Genomic DNA, 21,235 nt, shown 5'->3' with positions numbered 1-21,235 from the left:
CCTGCTCAGTGCATCCACATGAGAGCTAACAAACTCATTGGCTATTTATACACAGACACTAATTGCAATTTAAAAAGCCACAGGTGTGGGAAATTCACATTTAATTGCCATTTTCACCTGTGTGTGTCACCTTGTGTGTCTGTAACAAGGCCACACATTTAAGAGTATGTACAATTTTGTTCAAAGCCATTTGGGTGATTTCTGTTATCATCACGATATATAAAGGAGCCAAACAACTACGGGATACTGAATTGCTTCATATGATCACTATCCTTAAATAAAAGACAGTTTTTTTGCATGATCAGTCATATTTTCAAAATCAATGACAGAATTTCACTATTTCTGCCAGGGTATGTAAACTTATGCACACAACTGTATGCATGTAAAGCTGATTCTGGCATAGATTAACCACACAGCCGACATCTGACTGTGATAATCACATAGAAAAACATAATATAAAATAAATAATTATTATAGAGGCCAAGCACGGCCCCCACCCACCGTGGGCCCTGGTGCAGCTGCACCCCCTGCACCACCGATAGCTACGCCAGTGGTTACATCCACACAGACACAGATTTGTTGGTCCTAAAAATGTATTAGGGAATCCTAAAACAACTGAAGATATTCATCACTTCCATCTCAACATAAGTATTCTCTTAACTAAATAATACACAGCAAATCAACCAAAAAACTAAATGTATGACATTTTTTATTCTGGTTGCACTATTTTTTTCAATAAGAAGTTCTTGTGGAACTTTCTGATTGGCTGCCATGAGTGCTGTGCACCCATTAAAGCTTAGACACTTACTATATCAACTTAACACATTTTCCAGACATAATTCAGTCAGAGTGCACACATTTTAATGTTATAGTTGGAAGTAAATTTGAGGCTAATTCGAAAAGGTTTATATGGGGCCAAATAGGTTGTCCAAAATTACATGAAGGTATGGTAAAACATTTATTATGATTTGTAATGTTCTACATATATCAGTGTAATCAGTGATTTGAGTGTCCATTGAACATGATCATTGGGGAAAATGTTCTTCTTCCATATAATGTAAACAGTTTAAGCAAACGATTAAATTAATTCTGATCATTCAAAATAAAGTTATTATTATATTCTGTGCCTGAAACTGGGAAGGCTAATGTATTAATGTAGTAACTGGTAGAACCTGACTAGCTGCTGAAAGGAGATCCAAGGACACACCCACTGAACCACGGCAGTACCAGCCATATCAAGATCAGTGAATGGAATGAGGAGTTTTTTTTTACTAACAACTGAGATGATGCTTATCACTCAGACCATTTCGTCATAACAAGTATCAACTGTAATACAGACCTCCTAAACACCACCAGATTACTCAAAAACAAAATACCTGTTGGATTACTCAAGGTTTTTTGTTGACTGACAATGCCATTTTGCCAAATGCCTTCTAATATCCATTGACCTTGTTTGCATATTGATCTTCAAAGCTTTATTATTTTTCCTGTTCAAGCGTGTAGGCTAATTGGACCTCCCATTTTTAGTCAAATTTGCTTATTAAAATGCGTAATAAATTGGACATACAAAGTAGTATCCTACATACAAAGTAGTCTTTTGCTAAGTAATGGACATAATCATCTTTAATAGTGTAATAAAACCCTCCTGACCAACCGTAAGTGGTGGAATGGCCACAGGAACTTTTCATAAACCCTGTTTGGTCTGGTATGGGAGACCAACAATGATAAAAACAATGGAATAACAATGGTCTTTACTGGTACATAACTTATACAATAAATAAATTTATAAAAACCTCCTGGGGAATACCAGGGACACTACCACTCGACCCGTGTGTTCTGGGTCATTGTCATGCTGGAATCCTTGACCTATTTTCAATGCCCTGGCTGAGGGTAGGAGGTTCTCACGCATGATTTTTCGGTACATGGCCCCGTCCATCGTCCCTTTGATGCGGTGAAGTTGACCTGTCCCCTTAGCAGAAAAACACCCCCAAAGCATAATGTTTCCACCTCCATGTTTGACGGTGGGGATGGTGTTCTTGGGGTCATAGGCAGCATTCCTCCTCCTCCAAACAAGGCGATTTCATTTGATGCCAAAGAGCTCGATTTTGGTCTCATCTGACCATAACACTTTTACCCAGTTCTCCTCTGAATCATTCAGATGTTCATTGGCAAACTTCAGACGGGGCTGTACATGTGCTTTCGTGAGCAGGGGGACCTTGCAGGCACTGCAGGATTTCAGTCCTTCACAGCATAGTGTGTTACCAATTGTTTTCTTGGTGACTATGGTCCCAGCTGCCTTGAGATCATTAACAAGATCCTCCCGTGTAGTTCTGGGCTGATTCTTCACCGCTATCATGATCATTGCAACTCCACAAGGTTAGATCTTGCATGGAGCCCCAGACCGAGGGAGATTGACAGTTTTTTGTGTTTCTTCCAATCGCACAAACTGTTGTCACCTTCTCACCAAGCAGCTTGGCGAGGGTCTTGTAGCCCATTCAAGCCTTGTGTTGGTCTACAATATTGTCCCTGAAATCCTTGGACAGCTCTTTGGTCTTGGCCATAGTGGAGAGTTTGGAATCAGATTGATTGATTGCTTCTGTGGACAGGTGTCTTTTATACAGGTAACAAACTGAGATTAGGAGCACTCCCTTTATGAGTGTGCTCCTAATCTCAGCTCGCTACCTGTATAAAAGACACCTGGGAGCCAGAAATCCTTTTGATTGAGAGGGGATCAAATACTTATTTCACTCATTAAAATGCAAATCAATTTATAAAATTTTTGACGTTTTTCTTTTTTTTTTCTGTCTCTCTCTGTTCAAATAAACCTGCCATTAACATTATAGACTGATAATTTCTTTGTCAGTGGGCAAACGTACAACATCAGCAGGGGATCAAATACTTTTTTCCCTCACTGTAGGTTTTACTTATTGTGGGGCTATTATTGAAAATAATTCAGGAATAATTGCTTTAGAAACTGTCCAAAATAAAAGAAATAGACAATCTAAATGATGTTGATGCAGCTTTCCCTGAATCTATATCAGTTGATTATTTCCATATAAGTTTTATTGGGTCTGAGCTATTGAACAGAATTCATGACAAATTGCTTTATAAACTAGAAATAATGTCAACAATTTTAAAATAGCGAAACTAAAGGATGATGATGATGATGGTAGAGCAGCTCTCCCTGAAGCTATATCAGTTGATTATTACCATATAAGTTTTATTGGGTCCGAGCTATTGACCATTTTTGATTGAAAAATGCTTTATAAACTAGGAATAATATAAGAAACTGAAAAAAAAGCTCAACTAAAGGATGTTGATGGTAGAGCAGCTCTCCCTGAAGCTTTTTCAGTTGGTTATTTCCATATGAGTTTCATTGGGTCTGAGCTACTGAGGAATTTTAAAACTAAAGGGTGTTTTTAATAATGCAAAAGAACAACCATGTAAATGTTAGGGCATCGAATTCTGAGCTCTTATAGTTGTTTTGATTGGTTTATGTTTTGTTTTTTTTTCAATGCAATTGGCTTTTGTCAGTAAAAACTACATTCAATATGCACTTTTAACACGCTCCCTTAATACACGGAGAATCCGCCATAGACATGACTGTAATGTCGTCTTTTTTAAATTGAACGCAACAGAGAAAACAGGTAATGTTGCTTGGTTGCTATCGCCAGCAGTTTCGGAATATGTAATTGCTGTCTTTCTGGCAGGTTGATGAGTTATTGACGATCAAAGTCTTCCACTGGTGTTCTCTCAATTAATCAACCATGAACACACACGCGCTTTCACTACAATAGTTTATACTGGAATGCAATTAGATGAGCACTGCAAACTTTAACATGATTCTAGACATTTTGTGTGGCTTAATGTAATTCAAACGTTATTGACCAATAGATATTACTAGAACAAATGCCACCAAACGTCCCTACATGGTTTTCTGTAGCGCTGGCTGACGTTTATTGACATACAGTTTGACTAATCTGGTAACGCCCTTGCATTGTGCGCAACAGGACGGTTAACATTTGACACACTTCCCAGAGAAACCGCCAGGAATATTATACGAAAGTTGTTTACGCAAATACTAAACAGTAACAATAAAAAATGTAGGTTTAATGTATTATATATTATGATTGTTGGACGAAAAACGGGGAAAAGCTGAATCTGTGATGGAACATTCGACATTCGACAATCTAAATTAAGTTCCTTCCACTCACCAAATTTGAATTTACCCGTGGCATAAGTCTAATTTCCTTGACCTGTATAACATCGACGGAAATCTGTTATCCAGAAACCGCGGCTGCCAGATACTCGGTCCTTAATGAGTTCTGTGTTAACATACAGTATGTGATTGCTTTTGATTAGCTGTTTATCTTCCTCACCCCAATGATAAAACATTTGACAATTGAAAATAGATTATGTCTAAGAGATGTTTCCAATCGATGCAATGCTGTTCACAAGACGACGAAATAAGTTTGACTTGCCACTCCCTCACCGCTTTTGCCCGTTCACACAACAGGTCATAAACAATTTCACCGGTACTAAGTAAAATAACCCCCTCACCCCAGACTGTTTGCATACTTGTCGTGGGTTCGGCTGTGAAATGTACAAATTTTGAAGCTCCCCATGAGTGGTTATTAACGAAGCGTAAAGCAACCGGAAGAGGCAACAACAAGTTTCATCAACGGTTTAGGTGTACTTCCAGAGGTTATAGCTGTTTCTTTCTCGGCTCCAGACCTTTTCCAGATTTGTTTTAGCCTCTTGCAGGAGAAGAAGCAAGGGAGCGGGCGCAGTTTGCGTAATGAAGGACACAGATAAAGACCACGAAGTAGGGAGAATTGGCCCAGGAATTTCCGAGAAAAATAAGGTTTGGTTATTTAAAAAAAGAGTTATTTTACTTTTCTCTGTCTTTTTGGCTATGCGAATTCAACTGCAATAAGCAATGGGTTCAAAACAGTTTTATTTTTAATTCTAGATATTCATGATAAAATAAAAAACGATGGAATGGGTAGAGTTACAGCAGCTTGCCCCACATGACAAAATAATGTGGAGAAATATGATAGGCTTCTGCTACTACTTTAAACTGTTTTTAAATAAATTATTCATTCATCTTCTGTTTTTCGCAGAAATTATTGTAGTAGCCTTTACTGTAGGTCTAGTGTTTACTTTAATGTTTGTGGTCTGTTTACTATCGTATATTTACAGAGTTTTGTGGACATTACGGCATTTACTATTTACTGTGGGGTTTTTGTTTTGATCTTGTATTTTTTAAAAGAGTTTAAAGACATTTTCTGGAAGGGAATGGCCCAAACATACGTGAAAATCATGTAATGCAATCCCATTGCATTTATCAGATGTGCCGATTTTTGACTACAGCAGGTGCATAACGGAGTATTAAAACACATTCAAGTGTTGTGCAACACCTTACATCACCTGGGGTAGCAGGTTGTTTTGCTGTAGTATTTAATGAAGTGTTTTTCTTTTATGATCCTTTAGCTTTTGTACGTTGTGCCACACCTTCAACACCTGTAGGAGCATGTAGCCGTGTGGTTAGAGAACCTGTCTAGTAACCAAAAAGGTTGCAAGAGAAATTCTCAGAGCTGGCATAGCAGAGTATTGGTAGTTTAATCACTACCCAGATAATTGTTTTAAATGAGAAATGTTCTGCTTCAGTTTACCTGGTTAAGTTTATTTTTGTGAGCACTACCAGAAAAGTTTGCAATATTTTGGGGGTGTTTTGAGGTCTGCTTATTCTAGAATTAAATGTCTTATCTTTTTGTGTGCTTTTGTCTCGCTAACACTTCTAAACACTATTGATGTTTGAATCGTGTCTACAGCACAATTATATTTGTTCTTAATAAGTTGTAAAAATTAGTTGAAACGTAACATAAAATAAAACTTAATTGACTTAAATGGGATATCTATTGAATTACAAAGCCACCATTGTGACACAATCGGTTGTAATTGTAATTTTTGAAAATATCATGTACTTATACCCCTTACTAGGGTTGGGTACCGTTCGCATTTGAACCTATACAGGTACCTGGAATTCGGTACCGGTACCCAACGGTACCTTTTCGGTACTGCGGCTGCTGCGGGTTTCATGCTATCAAATACGGTACACGCTTCAGCTTTAAGAAATATTTTTGTGTTTGACCAGGTGTTTCCTCAGGTTAGACGTGTTGCTATGGCCAGCTTTGCGTTGTCTGTGTCAAGTTTTGAAGTGTAACCACACTTCCGACTGGTGTTGAACATTGAACAAGCTGCAGTTGTGAGGTAATCTCGCTCTGGTAGTCTCGCTCTCGTAGTCTGGCTCTCTCTTTCTCTCTACTCTCACCCAGATGCGCTCGCAGGTACCGAAATTTGGCACCGATTGATTTTACGTGAATCAGTACTGTGTAGTACCTATTTAATTCCGTTGGTACCCTGAAAAGTACTGAGTTCGGTACCCAACCCTACCACTTACCAACAAGTTAGAAAGGAATGTAGCTTATTAAAATATTCATAGACTTCTCTCCTGTTCAACAGTGTAGGAACAGGACTTATAGAAACTTCACCATGAACAGTTTCCCAAAGAACTTTCAGTTTTCCACACTTTCCCAGCGAGTATATCAAAGCTTTGTCCGCATGTCTGCTATTCAAATTACTAAAATATATTTTTATGAAACTCAAGATACTGCAAATTAAATAAATCTCCAAATGTATTGTCGCCTCCTTTACTGATCAAGCTAGAGACCAAACCAATGTTTGTTTCTCATGTTTCAGCTATCCCAACTTAAAATTCTCAAAATGTGTATCAACTATGAATACCAACTTTCTCCTAGAATGGTCTTTGTATGTTGGAGAGAGAACAGCAGCTAGATGTCCTTAATTACTCCGGCAACAATGGATAATGCAATTTCTATGTGCACTAAGGCAGGCTATGACAGGTACTTAGGTGTGGTTTGCCAGTCTTCTTCCATTAAAAAATAACAGTCACTTTCTTCCAGTACAGCACGGTACCCCACACTATCAAAAATGCAAGTTGCTAATTTTACTTCAACTAATCTCTACTACATTTAACTCAAAAGTATCAACTCTTGTGGAATTTCATGTCAGAAGCTTAAAGAAGGTGGGGTGTTACTAAGCTATTTCTCCCTAGCAATATTTTAATAGGCATGTTCAAACAGAGTCAGGGATTTAGAAATGAAAGACGATACATTTCACTGTTTGGGGTAGTGATATTTTAACTAAATTGTCTGAGTACACTAGCGTTCAAATGTTTTGGATCATTTAGAAATGTCCTTGTTTTCAATGAAAACATACACCGATCAGCCATAACATTATGACCACCTGTCTAATATTTGTCTGATATTTGTCTGATATTGTGTAGGCTGCTGAAAAAGCCCAGACCCATCGAGGCATGGACTACACTAGACCTCTGATGGTGGGCTGTGGTATCTGATTCCAAGATGTTAGCAGCAGATCCTTTAAGTCCTGTAAGTTGCGAGGTGGAGCCTTCATTGATCTGACTTTTTTGTCCAGCATATCCCACAGATGCTCAATTGGATTGAGATCTGGGGAATTTGGAAGCCAAGTGAACACCTTGAACTCGTTGTTTTCCTCACAACCATTCCTGAACCATTTTTGCTTTGTGGCCAGGCGCATTATCCTGTTGAAAGCAATTAATGCCATCAGGAAATACCGTTGCCATGAAAGGGTGCACATGGTCTGCAACAATGCTCAGGTAGGTGGTATGTGTCAATGTAAGATCCAACATGAATGGCAGGACCAAAGGTTTCCCAGCAGAACATTGTCCAAAGCATCACACTGCCTCCGCCGGCTTGCCTTCTTCCCGTAGTGCATATTCTGGTGCCATTTGTTCTCCAGGAAATGACGCACACGCATCTGCCCATACATGTGATGTAAAAGAAAACGTGATTCATCAAACCAGACTTGATGCTCACGTCCCCATTGTAGGTGCTTTCTGCATGGGCACCCTGACTGGTCTGCGGCTGCGCAGCCCCAAACACGACAAACTGCAATGCACTGTGTGTTCTGACACCTTTCTATCAGTACCAGCGTTAACCTTTTCTGCAATTTGAGCTACAGAAGCTCATCTGTTGGAACGGACCCCACGGGCCAGCCTTCGCTCCCCACGTGCATCATTGAGCCTTAGTCGCCCATGACCCTGCTGGCGGTTCACCGCTTTTCCTTCCTTGGACCACTTTTGATCGGGAACACCCCACAAGGACTGCAGGTTTGGAGATGATCTGACCCAGTCGTTTAGCCATCACAATTTGGCTCTTGTCAAAGTCGCTCAGATCCTTAAACTTGCCAATTGTTCCACCTTCTAACTCATCAACTTTGAAAACAGAATGTTCACTTGCTGCCTAATATATCCTACCCACTGACATGTGCCATGATGACGAGATTATCAGTGTTATTTACTTCACCTGTCAGTGGTCATAATTTCATGGCTGATTGGTGTACATTAAATCAGTTAAAATAGGAAATATAGCAAAAGGAATATAAAATAAAGGTTAGGAATAATGGCCCTTGTGTGAAACCTGCATGAGATCCAATTTGATCTAAAAATGATTGTATGGTAATTTCATCAACAGAGCTGATGTTTATCAATATTATCTTTGTTGTGTCCTTTACGATCAAATGTATGTCTGGTCGGAGACTGTAAACCAATGTCAACAAGTAAGATGTTACTTAATTCGCAATAAGACATCATTATCATGAAAAACAACTTTCATACTGGCCTCCTTAACACAAACCACAATAATAATAATAATAGGTAATATAATATAAGATGACAAGAAATATCAATATAAGATGACAGTTCCATCACACAGCACAATGCCACAGATGTTGCATGTTTTGAGGGAGCGTGCAATTGGCATGCTGACTGCAGGGATGTCCACCAGAGTTTTTGCCCATGTTCATTTCTCTACAATAAGCAATCTCCAAAGGCGTTTCTGAGAACAGTACATCCAACCGTCCTCACAACCGCAGACCACATGTAACCACACCAGCCCAGGACCTCCACATCTTATTCATAAAATTATTTTTTTATTAGGAGATAAACAAAATATGAAACATATAATCTGTCTGAATAAGAAATGTTGCTAATTATTTTATAGAATCATGAGCATGATCCAGCTTCCTATGTAATTCATCAAAAGTATCACAGTAATTCATTATTGGTGAAACAAAATAAAAACGTTCTCCTTGACCAGAGGCTTTGCTAGGATCACAATTAGCACCACAGCATGGCACTGCAACATGCCATGTCCCCTTCGCGGACCGCCCTCTTGGAGCTGGAATTAGATGAGCGACATCTGTAGAGTATTTCATATTTTACATTACAAATATTTCCCAAAATAAAAATCTATGTCCCCTTACTGTATTTGATATGTAGAAGGGTTTTAAAATATCAAACAGAATAAAGTGTACCATTTGTAAATCAGTTATAGGGTTAAACCTTAGCCCAGGGTTTACAAATTATTGTGGGAACACAGGCTAAGCTAACACAGGGCCTGTCTTAGCCAGGGGCTAAGTTTGCCCTGGGCTAAGAACAATGCAGTGTGAAAAGGCCCATAATGGCTACAGTCAACATTCTGCTAAGCAAAGCATTACCATCAGCAATAATGTGGGCCCCATTTAGGGTGTAAATTACAGTTAATTACTTTCTTCTCTCTGACGTATGATAAATGCACAATTGTATTCAATATATTAAAGTGAACCATCATACATGATTATCTTAATATAACAATCTTGACAAGGTTCCAATCTGTTTCTCTTACAGGAATGGATCCCTGACCAAATCATGAAAAGAGTGTGCACCACTTTCGTAGAGGACTCCTCCAGGTATAGCGTCTTTCTGGGTCACTGAGTGGTCCATCTATACAATATGGTCCCTACATTGACAGTATAGTCACAATACAGTTACATCATAGTCACAATACAGTTACAATACAGTTAAAGTCAGATTAAAGTTACATTATAATCAAATTACAGTGAAAATGTAGTCACACAAAGTTACACAATGCAGCACTGCAGGGATTACATGCATATGTAATTATTTAGTAAAACGCAATTACTTTCAGCAGTGCTATTATTTTCAACATGTCCCAGTTCTATTGGTCCTTAATGACTCACTATTATATTCTGTTTCAACATATGAGAAGTGCCATTTGCCTACCTTTGGAAACTGGGCACCAGGGGCAGTTATGAAATGTAGAGTGGCTGTTTGCTAGGGTGTTGTGGTCAGGGAGGGCAGGTGTTTCCACAACTACGTTTCAGTCCAATGGTTGCAAATTCAATTCCAGCGAGTTGCAAGAAATTTTTTGTTGGGATATTGTGTTGTTTTGACTGTGTTTTGTGGTTTTGTATCTTTAACATTCACCCTTAGCCTAACCTCACTACTGTGATGCCTAACCTTACCCGTAACCTAACCCTAACATTATTCCTTACCTTAATGCAAGTACTGTCATGTCTAACCTTAACCTAAAGTTAACTTTAACTGTTAACTGTAAATGTAATTCGTAACAAGTTTTAAACATTTTATTTTTATTTTGAATTGTTTATGTTAAGGACCAGCCAGTAGCATAGCTTAATCATGACGGGTCCAGGTCCCAAAATCACCACCCATATTTCCCTTAAAATTAAAATAATTGTGTCAATATTGCTAAGCATTGTAACAGCAGAGCAGAACCTAATCTAAGGGCTCATTTGAAGCTGTTTCCAGAGAAGCTGCAATTTAGCCAATACAACCTGTATAAGCCGATCAGCACAAAGCGGTTAAAATAGCATCTAATTTTATCTGCAAATAATAGCCAATGGCCTATGTCATAAAACAAATATATATAGATCAGTCTCTTGACAGAAACCCCGAAACACAGCTAATTATCCAGTACATGCTCGCTGAAGTTATGCATACCAGTATTTCAAATGGCCTATACCAAAAACACCAGCAAATCAATGAAGTGGAGCATTCAAAGTGATTGCTTAAATGGCAGCATGCCATTTAACATTATACATGGTATGTGCTTACTATTATTCTTATAGCCTAATAAAACGTATAGGCTATGATGACAATGAAATGGCTTAGCGGCCGTGCACCAGAACATGGTTTTCAAAGACAGATTTACAAGCAATTTAAATTAATCTAAATAAAACTTGATTTATATAGGCTGTCTGGGTAGCCTGCCCTGTAAGCTTACTCACTCATTTGATTGACATTCGACAGACCTTGCGCTCAGCAAAGTCATTGACTATGGCATTCTAATTATTTATATCTAAAACTACTTTCTCCATCAGACAGTAGCTCGTCCTCGCAAAGCTCATCAAAATGACACCTCGCCTTCCTTCCCCGAGTGTCTTCAAATCCCCATTTGCTACCCATTTGTCGGCAAGGGACTTTGCAGTGACATAGGCCTTCTCAAAATCCTGTCTGAGTCCGGACAGGACCTCTATCATGTCCTTGAGTACCCTTAATGCCCTGTGCAGTTCTGAGTCTTTGGCCTGTAGTATTTGGACACATTTTCTAAAAATGACACAAAAGTTTGTACTTCATTTTTCGATTTTATATTCAGTGCTGCTGCATCATCCCTGGCATCCTTCATGTCACTTAAAAGCACAGTCTAGTTGAGGGCCTTATTTACGTCCACTTATCTGTATCGCAGGGTACCAAGGAACTCATCTAGATGACCAGCGGATGGGACACAATTGTTTTAGTTATATTTTCTTTTTCTGATGCAAATCATCTTTTTATGCTATGCCCTGCGAAGGTGTATAACAGTTCAACAGTGTCATGAAACATTTTAATCTCTCACACATTTTTGACAGAGTCGTTTAAAGCCAGGTTAAGATTGTCTGTTGCACAATGCATATAAACAGCAAGTGGCTCCTTTTATGGTATTCTGGTCTGCCGAATATACCCAGAATATACCCAGTGCATGGTAGCAGCCCATGATATTTTGAAATATCTAGCCCATTATCCTCAATGCTGCCCAGGATTTTATGTTGAAGCTGTTAAAACTCAACGATTCCCTCTCTGTAATATGATTTACAATCAAAAGTCTTCAAATGCAGATACTAGTTGGTTTTGTCAATTTATTCCGGTTGCACGGGAGCAAGTCAACAGCACGTCAGAATCAGAAGATAATCTACTGCAGGATGGGTTGCACTAAGTCTTATGGTTACTGGCGGCTTTATATACTTTTGACCAAAAGGTTGATTTCTTTGTCACAAAAGCTGTGAAACTCGGGAGAACTGGCGCCAAAATCTAATGCCACCTTGCTTTTTCAATGAAACCAAGAAACCAGCACTCCCACATTTCTCACCCAAATCTAAACTCAACTATATCTTGATATCCAGGAGAACATTTACTGGTAACAGAATATCAATTACAGTACACTCAAGATTACACCCTTGATCATTTCAATCAATGTAGGCTAGGTTCGCACACATTCAATTCTTACAGTTGATTATGGTAATTCATTACCAGGATAGGAAATAACTTTGATCAGGATACAGAAATTGGACAATACATGATGACAACAATCAAGGTTTACAATGTTGAAATGACATACCCCTTGATCAGGCTTTTGTAAGAATGAGGGGGTATGAGACACCCCCAAATCATGTTCTCAACAATTCTCCCTCTTTGTCCATTTATGGACAAACACCTTAGTAAAAGAGAATAATTAGTATAATGTTAAATGCATACATTTTACCACTGCTTATGGCTTTTCCATTCCGGTGTCTTGATGACTAGTGGTTGACTATTACTTCATAAGCTATGTCAACAAGAAATTATTACTGGTTATACATACAGACATTTCTATTATACCTAAAGGGAAAAAAAGGTTTATCATACATCAAGATGCTAGTCTTCTTTCTTCTGGATATCTGCATAGCATCCATGTGTTTGTTGGTGGAAGATTCACCATACTGGGCCAGGGCCCCTTCCGGGTTTGATGTATACCATCGTGACAACTCCAGGCTTTTAAACTATGTGTGGACTTGTGATGCATATCAGTGTGAATCAGTGTGAACCAGGGGCGGAAATCTTGCAGGGTACAGATGTTGGATTGTTCTCACATTAAGATACTAAACTGATCATGAGTACCTGCACATTTGCTTATGGCAATTCGGCAACAATAACGCATTAGGAACATTAGCAGACAGTATTGTTACAATCAGTATGACTGAGCCCACCCATTCAAACACTAACCACTCATACTGTCCCCATAGTTTGGTTAGCCAGGTGAATACACCTGAAACTTCTTCAAGGTGAGCCTGATGAGAGATGTCCTTCATTTCATTAACTAATTCAGCAACAGTGGAGTTATAGTTTGGTGTAAAGGTATAGCACTCTTGACCTATTAGTGCACAAGTAGTCACAAGTAAGACCTTGTGATGCCAACAAATAGTCTAAAGCAGCCCTATTCTGTAGTGCAAGCAAATGTACAGCTCCTATCTCTCTAGACATCAGATTGCTTGACATGGCAGTGACATTGTCTAGGTGTTCTATTTCCATAGCTAGGTCTCGCACCTGATCTAAAGATTGCATCACCCCATACATTGACAATAACACACCCATAGTTCTGGTTCCCCAGGTCTGTTTATGGGTCAACCAAGAGACGAGACGTTTTCGTTGTCTCCCTTTGTTTACCACTGCTGGAAATGAATTTGGGATTCGGATAGCTGGAATAATATAGGCTAGTCCACAAGTACCAGTCCAGGTTCTGGGAAGGAAGTCATATGCCTGGGCACCACATGCCCAATACGTTCCATCCAAATATGCTATGTCACAGGTGTCTGCTACAGATAGAAGACCAAGGAGAGTGGCTACGCTTTTACTTATAAAGTCTGAGGAAGAATTTGACATGGATAGTGATTTGGGGTTGGAAACTGGATCTATCTTACTCACAATTTTATTACAGTGGGAGTGGCCCAAGAATCCTTACCCTGGCCCCTCTCGGTGGATACACCACTTGAGTGGTTTTGGGATGTCTATAGTTACTGGGATGGCCTTTCTGTTGCAAGAGTAGCATAGGGTTGATGTCTCCCCACACCCTATGTTTTGTTTTATCTTGGGGGTCACCCCGCAGCTGTTGCCTTTGTGGGTTTCATCAGGGAACAATAAGGCACATGTATCACCTTCAGATATAGGGATGGAGATCATGTGTTGTATGTGGGCTAATACCACATTCTGGAACTATGTGGTATTAGCCCACATACAACACATTTCCCCATCCCAATAGCCTTGGCTTGTGCTAGGGCTAACTGACTATACAAATTTCCAGTCCCACCTTTAGTGGGTGGTTCCGGTATCAAGGGGTGGATTGGGAGCAATGGGCAATCATAGTGCCGTCGTGTGGCCCTTTAGTTACCTTTGGTATGTCACAGTTCTGTATTACCACCTGATGACCAGGGTGCATTACCTGTCTTTCAGCCTTTGCAGTGCCTTCCGGAGTGGAGAAAGCACAGTAGAATGTAGTTCCACTAATCATCTTAAACAGATTGGCCACAGTAAACATTACACCAACTTCAAATCGTATAGTTACATGGGTTATCATTACCTCCTCTGGGCACCTTTCTCCTACTATAGCAATTCTATTCTCCTGGTCCCATGAGGCAGCAGTACACGTAAAGAAAACAGATGTTGGTGGGGTAGAGACTAGGCTAACAATGGTCATGGGTGTCCCTGGTGTAAGCTGACACTGTATGTCTACTCTATCTGTTTTACATGTAATGTGTTTTACAAAGGAATTTCAGATGGCTGTTAATCTGAACCTTTCTTCAGGGGTGACATATTTCTGAGCTATGAATGTGGGAGTTGACAGTTCATTCTTTACTGAGGAGAAGATTTCTTCATTTGGCTGCCTGCTTTCCATGGCTGGACTCCTGCATTTGGACACCTTTATTGGGGACAGAACTTTGCTACGGACGCTCTCCCTTCCTGTGGCAGTAAGGGCAATGTACATACATACAGAGTAGAACTGGTGAGGGAAGTCTAGTTCCTCGTCTATGTGTAATGTGTATGAGAGATCCTTCTCTAATTGTGGGTGTAGAGAATTCATATGCGTGTAAGATGTGCTGACAATATCCTATCGCAGAGGTGAATACAGTTGGGTTCCATCCCTCGTTACTGGTTAGATTTTGCCCTCCCACCATACAATATGATCCTGTTGCATATTCTTGGATGGCCAGAAGCATGTACTCTGTAGCTGTGCTTTGAATATTGCTACAAAACAAGGATATTTCTGTTTCTGCGCAAAACACTTGTGGTCTACTGAGATCTCTTGACATTCTATGCCTTTGAGTTTGGGCCTTCCCTGTTTCCTTCTTCAGTAACTCTGGTGTGGGTGTGTGTGTGTGTGTGTGCAAGTGGGGATTGTGAGTGAAGTTACTCATATTGATGTCCAGTTCTCCCTTTTATCGCTCTTGTTGTTCGCCGGATTGTCTGGTACTCCATTGGAGGGGTCCGTTGATTCTAGACTCGTAGGTCGTAGGACCGTAGGTCTACTCCTTCCTCAAGTTGGCCTGTTCCTCTGTCTCCTGTGGGTTGTCCTCCTCGACTGGAGGGTCTTGATCCATTCGGCAGTGGCTGGCATGGATCCAGTTGTCCTTTCCAGATACCCATAGAGCTGTGAGGGTTGTCAGGAGGACCTGGTGTGGTCTGCTCCATCTTGGTTCCTTTCATTTTCTCCTGAAGATCTTGATGTAGACCCAGTCACCTGGTTGGTACTTGTGGCACGGCTGCGTTGGGGAGGGTAGTCCTTATGCCTCTTTCACCTTGTTCAATTATCCTATTGTCTATGGAGATGACAGCATATCCTGACTGTAGTCCAGTACCATCATCCATTCGCCGGGATGAGCAAATTACGAAGAGTTCTCTAGTTCTGCATCAGACAGGGGATAGTCCTGGAGGTCTGTTCTCTTGTGCATTTTCAGAGGGACAGGAATGATGTTCCTCTCCATCGGTGGCTGTTGACATACAGGCAGCAGGATTCACAGTGTTGCATCGTTTGATGGTGTTGTTTGGGGCAGTCAACAGAAACTCATATCCGGACAGTTGTTGGGCAGTCATGTGTTGGGTCCTTGGTTCCAACAGTGCAGCGATGCTGTGTATTACATGAAGGGTAATTTGACTGCCTTGGGTGAGGCCTGCTGATATCTTCAGTGCGAAGGCAGCGGCAGCTAGGCCTTGGTCACAGGTTGGCATCCCTCTTTCCACTGGATCCAGCTGGTGACTGTACCAGGCCACAGGCCTATTAGCCCTGTTGTGCTTCTGAATGAGGACTGCATTAGCAAACCCTGCCTTTTCTGCTGCATAAAGGTCAGATGGTTTAGTGTAGTCAGGTAGGCCCAAGGTGGGTGCTTGTTGGAGGGAATGCTTCAGTTCAGTGAACACGCTCTGGGCTTCAACCAGTCGACGTCTTGGCCATTCGTATACCTTATCAACTCATATCCTCCCCACTACTATGTGGGTCAAGGTATCCTCATCACCAAACGGCGCTCTCTTGGGTATTCTAATAATTTATCCCATCATTGTCAAATACGCTTGGGTATCCTCGGCACCGAATTGAGCATCACGGATATTCTAATACCCTCACCATCAAACATGTTTCTCAGGTGTCCTCAGCACTGAAATAGTCCGTCCTCAGACATTCTACTCAGGCTTTGTTTCAAGATCTGGACATGGTTTAACCTTGAAGAACCCATAAATTCCAGAAGTAACCCACCAAGGGAGGCCATGCTGCCATTATTGACACTGAGGGTAGTTTCCCTACACACTGTTTTTGTGCATACCTTTCCTGCCCCGTCACCGGAACCGGCGTAGTGGCCGATCTGGGATTCAAGCACAACCAGCGGAGACTGTCTCCTTATTCTTCCTTGGGATTATAACCCAGGTGTCGGCCTACCTATTAAAGCTTTCTAGATAGGGTTCCCAATTAATATTCCAAGAATGATGTGATCTTATTTGAGGCTCAGACCACTTACATTTCGAGAAAGGCCAATTACGGACTGTGATGGCAATTCCATCGATCGACACTCTTAAAGGAGTAAGAACAGAGACAAAATTCTCTTGGCACAATTTAACCATTTATTATTATTCGCAAATAAGAGACACGCGTCAAACGCTTACAAACATAATCGTCCGAGGAGTCTCTAACTTAATACATGAACAGTCCGTATTTATTACAGTTTAAAGGGGTGTGGTAAGTGGTTGCCCATCTGTCCTATGTCAATAAAACACATTCCCTTTGTTCTGTTACTACCTAGTATTCACACAAGGGGCAAGCTGTCCTCCCCCACATTGGTAACCTATTGCCCTGATGAGTTATACAGATGCGCAGATAAAGAGTAACCATTTCATCTGCGGATACCAGTCAATGATGCCCCCTAGGCAAATACCAGATCCCCCCACATTCCTTTTCTAATTTGAACAAGGGTACTCAGTCCTTAAATCAGTGAGAATACAAATTCCACAACAGGACTAATCTTATTTAAGGAAGTTATTGTGCAACCCAAACCAACTGTTATTTAGTACAATATACTAGGTTCAATAGGACTCCGTCACCTCACGCTTCAACATCTGTAGGTTGCATTACAACTCTCCCCAACACTGACACAAGCCCACGCAGGATCTCAAAAGGATTGCGCTTACCTCTTATTCATTTGTGCGCTCGATTCAGTCAGTCAGAGAGAGTTGAAAAACAAATGCCGCTGCGAGAAGATATTGGAGTCCCTTCGTGGTCACCAATTGTTGAAACTCAACAATTCCCTCTCTGTAATACGATTTACAATCAAAAGTCTTCAAACCCAGATACCAGTTGGTTATGTCGATTTATTCCGGTTGCACGGGAGCAAGTCAACAGCACATCAGAATCAGAAAATAGAACAACCCATCCTGCAGTAGTTTAAGTCTTATGGTTACAGGGGGCTTTATACACTCACCTAAAGGATTATTAGGAACACCTGTTCAATTTCTCATTAATGCAATTATCTAATCAACCAATCACATGGCAGTTGCATTTAGGGGTGTGGTCCTGGTCAAGACAATCTCCTGAACTCCAAACTGAATGTCAGAATGGGAAAGAAAGGTGATTTAAGCACCTTTCACACAAAAGGTGTGAAAACTCCGGAGAACTGGCGCCAAATTCTAATGCCACCTTCCTTTGTTTTCTCCAACAATGAAACAAAGAAACTGGCACTCCCACATTTACATTTATTCAATTAGTCTCACCCAAGTGTAAACTCTTGGTCTACTTCACAACTATATCTTGATATCCAGGAGAACATTTACATTACATTTACTCTCCCTGAATGTCCACTTCACTTGCACAGCTAATTACCAAATTATTGACACTATTTATATATTTTATGTTTTTTTTTTAAATGTGCATATGTTAGCTTACAGCCTACAGTACATCACCTGATTGTTTTATGCCTGTAGTCACTTAAAGGAGCTATAAAAGGAGTATATGACTTTCACTATACAACTGCAGAAACATGCTATTTATTTTATGAAAGCTATTTAAAACAGCTGATTGTGTTTTTTTGTCTGAAACCATTTCTTCCCTTTTCAGCAGTGGGACTTTGTGCCTGTGCGGAGGTGGGCGGGACACTCATGTCTCCATTGCTACAAGAGACTGTTTTGGTGCAGCCATTGTCACCCAGTGGAACAGCTTTGAGCACTCCTCAGAGTACCCAACCGACGCCTTTGGAGAGCTGGAGTTTATAGGGGCGGGCAAGAGACACAGCAATGTGTGTAACACACACACACATGTTTCTGGATTCAGAAAACAACACATGACTACACATTCACATATACACGGATCAGCCATAACATTATGACCACTGACAGGTGAAGTGAATAACACTGATAATCTTGTTATCATGGCACCTGTCAGTGGGTGGCATATATTTGGCAAAAAGAGTACATTATGTCCTCAAAGTTGGTGTGTTAGAAGTGTGGGGGTGTTCCTGGCCTGCAGTGATCAGTACCTTTCAAAAGTGGTCCAAGGAAGGAAAAGCAGTGAACCGGTGGCCCTAGGCCCATTTATGCACATGGAGAGCGAATGCTGGCCAGTGCAGTCCGATCCAATAGACAAGCTACTGTAGCTCAAATTGCTGAAAAAGTTAGTGCTAGTACTGATAGAAAGGTGTCAGAACACAATGCATTGCAGGGGCTGTGTAGCTGCAGACCAGTTAGGGTGCTCAGACTGTCGAAAGCACCTACAATGGGCACGTGAGCATCAGAACTGGACCACGGAGCAATGGAAGAGGGTGGCCTGGTCTGATGAATCACGTTTTCTTTTATATCACATGGCCGGGTGTGTGTGTACGTCGCTTACTTGGAGAACACCTGGCACCAGGATGCACTATGGGTCAAAGGCAAGCCGACAGGCAGTGTGATGCTTGGGCAATGTTCTGCTGAGAAACCTTGGGTCCTACCATTCATGTGGATGTTACCACCTACTTGAGCATTGTTGCAGACCATGTGCACGCTTTCATGGCAACTGTATTTCCTGATTGGCATTGGTCTCTTTCAGCAGGATAATGCGCCCTGCCACAAAGCAGAAATGGTTTGAGGACCATAACAACGAGTTCAAGGTGTTGACTTGGCCTCCAAATTTCACAGATCTCAATCCAATTGAGCATCTGTAGGACGTGCTGGACAAACAGGTCCAATCCATGGAGGCCCCACCCTGCAACTTATAGGACTTAAAGGATCTGCTGCTAACGTCTTGCATGCCAGATACCACAACACACCTTCAGAGGTCTAGTGGAGTCCATGCCTTGACGGGTCAGGGCTGTTTTGGCGGCAAAAGGCAGACCTACACAATATTAGGCAGGTGGTCATAATGGTATGGCTGATCGGTGTATTTCGAAAAACACACAAATGTCAGGCACGACTGAGTGATTGATTTTTAGGTAACTGACTTAAGTTACTGCATAACACTACTAAGGGACTGAGTTAATGCTATTCTCATGTTTTTATACGATTCCCTATAAAGTGAAAATATAACACAGCCATTCATTAACACAAAAATGTTAATAACAGTTCATTTTAATCTTTCTCCTGGTTGATCCATATATTGCTATTATCTTTCATAGATAAACAGAAACACCTTTGATTTAGCAGTGGTGATACATGACACAGCAGAACATTGCTATGTCTAGAAGCATTTGGCAAAATAATCAATCTTCTAACAATTCTGCCAGGGCTAACAACTTTGGCTCAGTCAGACAGAATGTTCTCACCTATCAACATCTCTTTTAACCTTGCAAGTCGCCTGATACCATGAGCTTACATTTTAACACTAAAAGGATATCATTTGATTTCATTGTGATCAGTAGACTTTAGTTTGGAGCTGGCTACTGTCTAACCAGACTATAAATGGGTTTGGTCTAGGTGATGACGAGTACTAACCCGTATTTCTCAGGAATGATCAGCAATATTAACCATAATGCTATTAGTTTTTAGTTAACATTGTTTTCATTAGCTTTTTTTTTCTACTTATATTTTCTTGATACTTTGCGCATCAAAGGTACTTGCCTTTGATGCGCAAATGTTCATGACAAAGATGTCAATAATCATTTTCAGACATTTTAATCAGCTACAATTACTGATCTGCTTGATTGCTGTTGTTCGATGTTGCTTAATGTCACTCAATGTATGTACTGTACTGTTTGTTATTTGTGAATTATGGCGCTTTGGTACTACTTCATGTGCGTTGCTCGTTTAATTAGTTGAAAGTCAATCCAATCGTATTCCAGTATAGCTTTTCTCAACGTCCAATGGAGACGTCCATACCAGTTTGAAGGGTTTGAAACCCTATGATGGAAATTAAAAGTCCATCCAGTAGAACTCACTCAGTGGTAGGTAAGAAAGAGATCAAAATTCTCTTGACCAGAGGTTACTAGGATCACAATACATTCAGGGCTTAGTACTTTTGAGTACTTATACAAGACAGGGTGTGGCAAGATACTGTTTCCTTTAGCTCTGTTCAATCCTACCCCCTGTTGTGTGTCTTCATCTATCCTGTCATAAAACATAAGACAAATGGTTTACAACATCAACACCCCTTGTTTTTACTCTCAGGGACAAGAGCATAGCAAAATCCCACTTGGTCATTCTGTAATCAGTGCTATTATTTAGACACACATATCATCATAATGACTATCTTTTAACTAATACATTTATTAACAATAGAACATAGGAATAGAA

General features: G+C 40.5%; 1 protein-coding gene across 1 annotated transcript in view; it reads left to right on the top strand.

The window, feature by feature from the left end:
• The first annotated feature begins 4,570 nt into the window (after window positions 1–4,570).
• Window positions 4,571–21,235, top strand: part of LOC105031629 (transient receptor potential cation channel subfamily M member 4) — a 59,070-nt gene continuing 42,405 nt past the window's right edge. Inside the window, exons 1-3 of the mRNA XM_010906179.5 lie at window positions 4,571–4,864; window positions 9,794–9,855; window positions 18,591–18,768. Of these exons, the coding sequence (XP_010904481.1) occupies window positions 4,799–4,864; window positions 9,794–9,855; window positions 18,591–18,768 (306 nt within the window). The 5' untranslated portion in view covers window positions 4,571–4,798. The remainder of the gene's footprint in view (window positions 4,865–9,793; window positions 9,856–18,590; window positions 18,769–21,235) is intronic.

The sequence above is a fragment of the Esox lucius genome, chromosome 11 (assembly GCF_011004845.1).
Source record: "Esox lucius isolate fEsoLuc1 chromosome 11, fEsoLuc1.pri, whole genome shotgun sequence".
Taxonomy (NCBI): Eukaryota; Metazoa; Chordata; class Actinopteri; order Esociformes; family Esocidae; genus Esox; species Esox lucius.
Note: the sequence above shows the minus strand (reverse complement) of the source record. Positions and strands in the feature narration are given on the sequence as shown.